This window comes from Mirounga leonina, unplaced genomic scaffold (assembly GCF_011800145.1).
Source record: "Mirounga leonina isolate KUSES-001 unplaced genomic scaffold, KU_Mleo_1.0 Mir_125, whole genome shotgun sequence".
Classification (NCBI taxonomy): Eukaryota; Metazoa; Chordata; class Mammalia; order Carnivora; family Phocidae; genus Mirounga; species Mirounga leonina.
The window spans coordinates 55,190,975-55,201,656 of record NW_023270305.1 but is presented as its reverse complement, the minus strand read 5'-3'; the positions used below and the strand labels follow the sequence as shown (position 1 = coordinate 55,201,656).

The window sequence follows — 10,682 nt, the reverse complement described above, 5'->3', positions numbered from 1 at the left end:
TATATTTTTTAAGATTTTATTTATTTATTTGAGAGAATGAGAGAGAGAGAGAGAGAGAGAGAGCACATGAAAGGGGTCAGAGGGAGAAGCAGACTCCCTGATGAGCAGGGAGCCCGATGTGGGACTTGAACCTGGGACTCCAGGATCACGACCTGAGCCGAAGGCAGTTGCTTAACCAACTGAGCCACCCAGGCGCCCCAGAGGAGAACATCTCTTTATAGAAGTGTCCAGAAAACTTTTCTTTGCCTCTATCTATACTTCATACATACACACATACTGGCCAAACCAATCACTGGGAAGGGAATGATTCCATCATGATTCATTTATTCATTTAATAAGAAAATGTTGTGTTTTCTCTATTTGCATCATAGGGACTGGGGATACAGTAGTGACTCAAACAGTCAAAAATGTTGCCTGTTCCCATGGAACATATAATTTGCTGAGGAAGACTATTTGTCTATTTTCCAAATAAATAAGTTACCTGTATAATATGTTGTTGTACATTACTAAGTGCTAGGAGGAAAAAAAGAAAGGGCGCTATGAAGTATTGTGGGTAGGTTGGAATATGAGATAGGATGGTTAAAAAAAGGTCTCCCTGAGTTTACTTTTGAATAAAGACCTGAAGAAAGTGATAGAGTAGTCCATATAGATACAGACTGAAGAATGGTCCAGGCAAAAGGAAAAGCGCAAAAGTCCTGAGAAGAGCAAGGAGGCCACAGTGGTTGGAGGGAGTAGTAGGAAATGGGGGAGGTACAGAAGATGTAGATCATTGCAGATAAATCATTCTCAGCCAGGGACATCTCTGACAACATTTATAAAATTTGGTAATGTTGATTTTGGCCATAATAACTCAGTGGGGAGAGACTACTGGGGAGGCCAGGGATGCTGCTAAATATCCTACAACGCTAAATATCCTATCTACAGGAGATAGACCACCTCTGGACCCGCCTCCCCCTCTCGATAAAGAATCATCTGGCCTAAATGTCAATATTGCCAAGGTTGAAAAACACTGTTTTAAGTCATAGTAAGGGTTGGCTTTTATTGAATGACACTAAAATGTTTTCAACAGAGGAATGATCTAATTTAAGCTCCTAAAAAGATCATTTAGCTGTTTGCTGTGAATAGACTGAAGGTGTTGAAGGGTAGAAAATAGGACAACATTTAGGAGGGTACTACAATTGCCTAGGAAAAGCCATGATGGTTATTGGACCAGGATGGTGGCAGTCAGTAGGGATGGTGAGGACTGATGAATTCTAGATATATTTTGAAGGTTGAGCTAACAGATTTTGCTAACTACCATAGACTAAATGTTTGTGTGCCCCAAACATTCCTATGTTGAAACCTAATCCCCACTGTGATGGTGTGACCTTTCCAGTTTTAAGAACTGTGAGAAATAAATTTCTGTCGTTTATGAGCTACACAGCCTATGGTATTTTGTTATAATGGCCTGAACAAAGACACACATGTACTCCATATAATAGGTATGAACACAAGAGCCACGTGTGACCCCTCAGGAGTAATCTGTTGTGGTTGTTGCTGGAGCTGCATCTTCCCAAAGAAATTTACTTGGGGAAGTGGGTAGAAACCTGAACAAATTTGGAATGGGAGAAAGAATGTCCATATGGATGTTTGTCTAGGCAACCAATAGCATCTGTTACATATACATATCTTACAAAAATAAGAATGGACATTGTTGGATTAGTGTATCACTACCTTAGATGATGCGATTATTCTACATATAGACTACTGAACTTCTTTAAAAAGGCTTTTATTTATTTAAAGATTTTATTTATTTATTTATTTGAGAGAGAGAATGAGTGAGCAAGCGAGAGAGAGAGAGAACACATGAGCGGGGGGAAGGGCCCGGGGAGAAGCAGGCTCCTGGCTGAGCAGGGATCCCCATGGGGGGCTCAATCCCCGGAGTCCGGGATCATGACCTGAGCAGAAGGCAGACACTTAACGGACTGAGCCATCCAGGCGCCCCTAAAAAGGCTTTTATATCCACAGCACCAAGTTTCAGAAATGTTTTCTCATGCCATCTTTAATTTGGTGACAAATGTAGGAAGTCCTAAAAACTTATTCCATCAAAGTCATTAAAGGACTTTGATTTCCCTTTCAGTTTGCCTCCCAAGTAATTACTGACTTCCAACATAGGATGTTGATATATTTAATAATTGCTTTTGGAACATTTGTTTTGTCTACCCCAAAATATTAGGAGCTCACTATGAGTCTTTATTATGTGTTAGAAAACCACTTAATAAATTTCTCTCACGTATCATCATAATCTTATAACTAATAACCTGCTAAAGATCCTCTCTTTGACCAAACTCTACTCTGGCTTCCCAGAACTCTTTTTCAACTAGGGATGGCTATTGACTTCCATGGTCTCTCTACATTGTCTAATTTCAGTGGGAATCCTGTTAAGTCAGTTTAGCCCAAATCCCCCGACTACCCACAACCCTCCATATCTAACGGAGTTCCTCATCCTTCACCATCCCCTAGGTGAGTTCTGATCACCCTGGCCTGTCTTCAGCACGGTTAACTCAGTTTAGCCAGACTACTCCTCGTATCTCTGACATTTCCTCTTAATAATTTTCCAACCGCTGACCCCCACCCCTTGGCTATAAATTCCCACTTTGCTGTCTTTGGCACTGAAGGCAGCTCTTTCTCCTATTGCAATAGTTTGGAATAACGTTTTCTTTTCCATTTTAACGAGTGTCGTTATAAATTTTTCTTTAACATACCTTATAACCTAAATAACTCCGAGTATTTCCAGTTCACAGACAAAAAGGCCCTCTGGAGGGCCTGGCTAGTGTGACTAGTTATGGGTAAGTGCTCAGTAAAGACTCGCCCACTGATTTGGAAACTTTGGGTACGGAGAGAATACGGGAGACCTGAAATTCCTCCTACACAAATGCACCAAAGGGATCTGATGGCTCATCCTCCAGGCTCGGGCGGGCCAGGGTGCGCGGCCATCATACAGCCCCCTTTCCCTATGCAGACGCGGCGCTCGCTCTTCCCCTGGACGCCTCTGGAGCGCGGGCGGGGCACCGGCGCGAAAACACCCGCCGCGGCCCGTTCGAGGCTTCGCGAGCCCCCAGGCCTGCGTCTCCGCCCGGAGCCAGGCGACGCCGGGCTCGCCCCGCGCAGGCGGCGCGGGTGCGGGGACGTCAGCGCGGGCCCTTCCGAGGGCCGGCTCGGGCCGGGCCCGCCTCCCCGCGGGATTGGAGGCCCGCGGCCCCGCCCGGCCCCAAGAGCAGGCGGGAGGTGCCTCGCGCGGCCTGGCGGCGGGGGAAACCCGGGGCCGGGCCGGGCCTCCCTCCTTCCCGGTCCTGGGCGTCGGGTGGAGCGGCACTTCCGCGCCCCGCTCTCCGCCTGCCCCGCCGCGCCGCTGGAGGAGCTGCCGTCGGGGTGAGCGCCGGAGCCTCCCGGCCCGGGCGGGTCCCTGCTTCCGCGGCTGGTCGCGCGCTTTTTCCTAACTCGGAGCGAGAACCGGCGCCCCTTCGACTCGCGTTAGCCCAGAGCGCCGGCCGGAGGGCTTAGGCGCGGGCGGGGCGGGTTCAGCTTTCCGCCGGGGCAGGGAGAGCTGGAGGCGGGAAGGTAGTGTGCAGACGCCGGCGGGCTTCGCGGCGGTTCGGCCCGGGGCCTCCGAGAGCCGGGGGCAGGCGGGTGGCGGGCCGCACGGTGCCCCCGGCCCCTGCCACGGCCCGCCCAAGCCGGTCCTGGCACGTGTTCAGGCATCTGGACGCCGGCAACTCGTGTGAGCGCTTTTCATAGCGGCCCTGGAAGGAACCCCAAAGCGGAGGGCACCCGTGTCGGGGGCGGGCCTTGAGAAGAGGCCGCCGCTTGCTCCTCGGAACCCCGCCCAGGAGGTGCAGTTTCAGCTTTCAAGTTCTGATGGCGCGGACTTCCCTCCGAAACTGTGTTTATTCTCTTCAGACTTACTCAGGATTTATGCCCTGCGGAAAAGTTGTTCTTTGCAGACTAGGTTTTAAGTCCGCAAATATGTATTGGACACCAGTATATATATATATATATATAAAGTATTGGTCAAGGGGAGTCCCCACAAAACTACCTGAAGCATAGTTCACCGTGTAAATTCCCTGTTTCCCTTGTGGTTGTGTTAGGACAGGTGAATATCATTAAAGGTTTCAGCTGTGTTCCTTTGCTCTGAGACGCTGATGCTAAGTAAAAGAGAGCAGGGCATTGGATAAAAGTAAGTGAAGGAGGGGGCACCTGGGTGGCTCAGTCGGTTAAGCGTCTGCCTTCGGCTCGGGTCGTGATCCCAGGGTCCTGGGATCGAGCCCCGCGTTGGGCTCCCTGCTCGGCGGGGAGCCTGCTTCTCCCACTCCTCCCCACTCATGCTTTCTGTCACTATCTCTGTCTTTCTCAAATAAATAAATAAAATCTTTTAAAAAAGGTAAGTGAAGGAGGGAAGCCTTATTAGAAGGAACAAACTTTCTCATTCAGAAAATGGGAAGATTATACAACGAAAACTTTAACTTTCATTTCAAAGCACTCACCAGTTTTAAAATTTTTTTTCTTTGGAAATACTTAGAGGATTGCAATTACCTTCACATGTAAATTAGTTTCAGGAAGATATGCTGGTTGTGTGTGTGTGTGTGTGTGTGTTTCCCTATGCAGTTTTCTCTTCCAACTAAAAATCTTTCATTGTGGCATTCACAAACCTGTGTCCACATGTAATTGGTTAATCTCTAAGGCAGGGCACTTTTCACTTTGATGAGGGTGGAGAAGACACAGGGTCTAAAGAAACAAAGAGTAGTGTGCTACCCCTGAAACTGCTCTGTGGCCTTGTGCTCTGAGAAGTTATATATCCATGAAAATTCCGGGCTTACTTAACAAATATTTCCTGAGTACCTGCTCTGTGTCAGTGATGTGACTTGCTGTGCTTGGTGATATTTGTCGCCATTGTCCATGTTTTCCTAATCCAAAGCTGTATTCTCTCCTAGTGACCAAAGACCTCATCTTTGATACTTAACATTCTCAATGAAAGGAGTATTTGCATGTATATGTTTATTTTCTCTTTGTCATCGGGAATTGTAAACTCATTTCTTAGGGGATATTCTGCACTGTTAGTAGGTATTATAGACTCCCCTAGATGAATTTTGGACATGTTAAGTGAAGTTCAAAAGGTTTGTTTTTTTAGTATCAGTCCTTCTTAGATTTCAATGTTGTATGTGAAAATTCCAATTTTAATATAGTGTGTGGGCTTTCCCAAGTCCAACTGACCTCATAATCCTCATTTGTAGGAACCTGGGAAAGTGCCCCGTAGAAGACATTTTGAGAAATGTATTTTAACTGGACTTTTTGCTGTTTTTATTTTTAATGACTTATCTCAACCTTTCTGCCAACAGAAGTGATGCCACCAAGAAGAAGTGAGAAATACAAACTTCCTGTTCCACTTCCAGAAGGCAAGGTTCTGGATGATACAGAAGGAAAACAATGGATGCTGGGCAAAATGATTGGCTCTGGAGGATTTGGACTGATATATTTAGGTAAAGTATAAGTTACCAAATATTCTTGTATATGTGATGGAAACTGTGATCACTTAGTATTTTGAAAATTGAAACTTTGAATTACAATAGAATCCATAAATGTACTTTATTAAGTAAATGAGCATCATTAATGTTTACCAGAATGTCTGGTTTAAGACACGACTGACCCCACTCCTTGCTGTCCATGTTTTTCTGAATGACTCCTAGAAGACCTAGAGCCTGGTTATAAAGTCCACCAGATAAATGTTGATGTTCTTTTCGGAGAGTGTGTTTTCCTGGAAACATTGCTTTTTATAGCTCAGAAACCACAACTGTCTAAATCCAAACACTCTGTGAATCTTAATCATTAATATTAAAGTAATACAGGGTTCTGGTCATTTCTTAACTAGGCTTCACTGGAGAATTGAGTCTTAATACCTCAAGGCATCTGTTGTGTGGAATGAATTAACTTCTCTCCTGTGCATCTAGATGGTACTAGTTATTTGCCATCCTTGATAAATGAGAAAATAGATGCTCAAAATTATTTTTTCTGTTTTCTTTGGTACAGATAAGGAACTCTAGTTGAATATATTTTTACACTACATTTAAAAATTTTTAAATTACACAGAATTTAAAAGGATCGTTCAGGGCTACCTTAAATATGTAGTTGATTGATCAGAACTATCCATTACATGACTGGATTTAATGAATAAAATAAGATAAATATTAGTGATTAAAAAAAATTACCCTCAAGGATAAATTCTCCTAAATGGATTGACTCATTACATCTGTTCTTATAGGAGTTTAAAAAGCTGGTAAAAGACCTCCACTGGGGGAATCTTGGATTCCTCATTAAATATCTCAGACAGTAGGGAAGGAAAGACTTTGCCTCTACTCTCCTAGGTTCGAGAGCTGGGTTTCTGAAATACTGACAACAGGAGAAGAGCTACACCAATTTACTAATTTTTAATGTTATGTGCATGGGGAGATCACAGAGAAAAAAAAAGTGAATACCCCCAAAGAGCAGTGAGATTTGAGAGCTTATACACTGTCTTACTAGGGGAAAAGGAGAGGGGATGGAGGTCATTTAAAGGACAGTAAATGATCTTTAGGGAAGATGAATGGGCCCTTAGGAGAATAGATGGGGGATATGATAGTTTGTGACAAAGTTTGTCTGGAAGTGGTATCAACTTCTAATCTCTTGTGGTAAGAGTAGTTTTTTTCTGGTTGATGAAACTTCCCTGGAGGGAATTTATAACAATTGAGTCTTTTTTGGAGGATCTGTCTTTATGCAAATAAAAGGAGTTCAGAGAAAGCCTCTCCCTGCACTTGCTCCTTTTCGGGTACCCTCAGCCCAAGATAATCCTTAGGCCGAAGAGGCATAGTTTAGAGTGGCGTATTTCACCACCCTTCACAAACATGTTTCATGAATCACAATGAATAAAGCTCCTATCCTGATAGAATTGTCATTTTGAACAAATGAATGAAATTCGGTAAAAAGGTAACTCCTTATTAATCATCTCAGTGTCTAATCAAGTTGGGAAGATAAGACCAACACCCACAAAAATGTATGGGTTAGAGAACGGTGTCCTTATCGAAAGAGTTTGAACTTGCTTAAAAAATGCCGTGATTCTGAGTGCTAGGTTGTGAGTGCCGTAAGCAGCACCGTTCAGGAGAAGGTCACTTATGTAACTTTAAAGTTTTCTAAGAGCCACATTAAAAAAAGTAAAAAGAAACAGGTGAAATTTATTTCACTGATATATATTATTTAATCCAATACATCTAAAATATTTTTCCAACATGTTATCAATATTTTTTTAAAAAGAAATTATTTCTACCTACAGTCTTTAAAATCCAGGATATATGCAGTCCCATTTCAAGAGCTCCATGGCTACATCTAGCTAGTGGCTACCATACTAGACGGTACAGATAAAGACCATAGGAGTATACTTAGAGTCCGCAGAGAGTAGAATTCCCCATAAAATACGTGTTTACTGAGACTTTGAATTAGTGAATTCTCTTGTACAGCAAAGAGCTAAGATCTCTCGTATATTGTGCTGACTCAAAGTCAGCGATAGGGAGTTGAATAAATTTCTGTTGTCGCTGAGCTATAGCCTTGGATCTCATGGCTTATCAGTTATACTTTAGATTTCTAATATTTCAATTATTTGAGCAATTTCAAAGAAATACAGAAAAGCATGGGTTGTAATGAACTTATTCCTTTTCTTTTTTAAAATATAAATATATAAAATGTTAATATGTATTTAAATGTATTTTAAAAATTAAACATAGGTCTATATACATATACATACATTCACTACTTGTGTGGTTCCTGTTGTGAAAAAGAAATTTGCTCAGGCATGTGCTCTATTTGTCCCTATTTAAATACCAAAAAGTCTTTGCTTCTTTCAGTCTAAGTATATGTCACATATTTTTTACTTATTTTTTCTCACTATCAAAATAATATTTGTTTTACAACAATTTTTTTAAAGATTTATTTATTTAGAGAGGGGAGAGAGAGCATGAGCAGGAGGGGAAGAGGGAGAGGGAGAGAGAATCTCAAGCAGACTCCATGCTGAGCATGGAGCCTGACGCCGGGCTAGATCTCACGACCCTGGGATGACCACCTGAGCCAAAGCCAAGAGTCCTAGGCTTAACTGACTGTGCCACCCAGGCACCCCTGTTTTACAGCAATTTTTAAGGTTCCATATGTTATACTGTACCCCTACTATCTGAATGTTAGAACCTGGATCCTGGGAATACTAGCAAGTGCATGCCACTGGGGAAAGATTTTGAAGAAATGTTTAGCTATTTTGAGGTAGAGGCTCCATACTTCAGAATATATAATAAAGCTGAGTGTTCCAGATGTTGTCAGTGTTCCATCCAGAGTGGCACTTGTAAATCATAGGATCAGCTCTTTAATGAGATGCCATCAGCAATCACTTCATTCAACTTAGTTTTTACTAATTATTTTCAAAGTCATCTAAGCAAATTCATATGAAATTGTATCATATTTTTCACTTTACCATGTTTCTCATCACTTCCTGTGTATAAGTGAAGAAATTCAGGTTTTCCTTAACAACACCTTTGTGTCCCGCTACCTTCTTTCCAGGTGTTCTTTTTTTTTTTTCTTAAAGATTTTATTTATTTATTTGAGAGAGAGAATGAGAGAGAGAGAGAGAGCATGAGAGGGGGGAGCATCAGAGGGAGAAGCAGACTCCCCACTGAGCAGGGAGCCCGATGTGGGACTCGATCCTGGGACTCCAGGACCATGACCTGAGCCGAAGGCAGTCGCTTAACCAACTGAGCCACCCAGGCGCCCCCAGGTGTTCTTCTTTCCAGATACACTGTTTCGTCAGACACTTCCTCAGCATTTGTTGCCTGAGGCTGGGAAAAAGCCAGCTGCCATGTCTAACTCATTGTGCATGTCCAGCTGTCCTCTAGCTTTGAGATCAGTAGCCAAGGCCTTTGAGGAATCATCAGCTGAGAGTCAAGGGGAAGGGATGGAGAATTTTGGTATTTGGTCTTGACTTGGACAAATAATGTGCCTGTATAGCATTAATAGAAATAGTTATAAGAGGGGAAAAGAAAGGTCTGAATACAAGAACAAAGCCAAGGTTATTTCTTTATATATGAAAAGAAAGGGGGTGGGAGGAAGCTGGTTCAGGGAATGGGAAAATTGCTGTCATTTTAATATCAACTAAGTGAAAAAGTTTCTAAACTTCCAGGGAAGGAGAGAGAACCGAGTCTGAATTCATCTTTACCGCTAGGTGCAACACAGACGCAGAATTGCATAAATGAGGGCATGGGTTTTGGTGTTAGGCAAATCTGGATTGAATTCTGACCTAAGACATTTAAAAACTGAATGACTTCCACCTAGTCACAAGACTGTTTCTATTCTGTATCACTGAGACAGCAATAATTGTGAGGATTAAATAAAGCAATGTTTTTAAAGAACTTGGAGCTTACTAAGCACTTAAATGTAATGTAATGTATTTATTTATTTATTTGGAAACACCTATCCTCATTGATTAGCTGAATCCCAGGTTTAGTGTCTGGTGCCACAGGTGATTAGGATGGTGACAAAGACATCCATTGGAGGGATTTTCCATTTATCCTGCCATGGATTGTGATAGATTTGGCTACCGATATCGTAAACTAAGAACATAGAGAATGCCATTGGAAGACTATGACATTTTACTTACTGACCTAAATATTTTTACCCCTAGAATTTATAATAATAGCTATGATGACATAGTAAAAAGTTCTCATTTAAGTTGAATCTCATGTACTTCAGATATGGAAGATACTGGGTTTCAGAAATTAGTAAAAAAAAAAAAAAATCCAGGAAAACAAAGTTATACGTAATAAACTTAAGCTGAATTCCTTTGAAGGCTTATATGAGTAAAAACAGAGATTATTTATCTGCAGCAGTTTTAGTTTTTTGAAGTCGGGCATAGCAATGACCAGTTAGCATCTTTGGAATATCAAGCACAGAGTAGATGTTCAACAGTTATTTGCTTGAGAGATTGAGACTGAGGTTGGGATATTCAACCTGCACAAGCCAGTCTTCTTTATTCCCTTCCATAACTACAGATGTCAACCCTTAATTCCAGCCTGTAATTTTACAGAGGTACCTTAGTGGCAAGAAAAGCTGAGACAGTTATTACAACATCATCTGATAGAATCTATATATGCTTTATTGCCATAAATCAATAGCATTATTTTTTATAAAGAGTAACACATTATTATAACTAAAATTAACCTCTGGTGAAGCTCTAAGATCGAATCACTTATCCATGCATAAATGTGTAGACTTTATCTAGGTGATGGTCATACATTTTTTGGGTCATGTCTTCAGATTAGCTCTATTTTGTTTTAGAAGTATAGAAGAAAACTTTTTTTTGAGGGGAGTGAGGAACCAGGGTAGCCTAAGTAGGATTTTTAGAAATTATCAAAGTTTAACTCCCTTATTGATAAGGAAACAGACTTCTATTTTTGAAGAAATAGAAAAAATTACTTATGCATGTGTAGTTTTTACTTATTTTACTTTTTTGTTCACAGTAATGGATTCATTGTGAAGGTACGTAGGATAATGTTCAGAAGAGCCCAGTGATAATGCACCAGAGTTATTGGAACACTTAGTGCTTTATTATACTTCGCTATATTGTGTTATTTTGGCAATGT

General features: G+C 41.7%; 1 protein-coding gene across 5 annotated transcripts in view; it reads left to right on the top strand.

The window, feature by feature from the left end:
- The first annotated feature begins 3,252 nt into the window (after positions 1–3,252).
- The window catches only part of VRK2 (VRK serine/threonine kinase 2), a 114,293-nt gene continuing 106,863 nt past the window's right edge, over positions 3,253–10,682 (top strand). For 2 of the 5 annotated variants that reach the window (XM_035001505.1, XM_035001504.1), the window contains exons 1-2: positions 3,371–3,411; positions 5,376–5,516. In XM_035001505.1, the coding sequence (XP_034857396.1) occupies positions 5,381–5,516 (136 nt within the window). In that variant the 5' untranslated portion in view covers positions 3,371–3,411; positions 5,376–5,380. Of the gene's footprint in view, positions 3,412–3,434; positions 3,457–3,598; positions 3,873–5,375; positions 5,517–10,682 lie in introns of those variants that run through there. The other 3 variants (XM_035001501.1, XM_035001502.1, XM_035001503.1) reach the window with 3 other exon arrangements.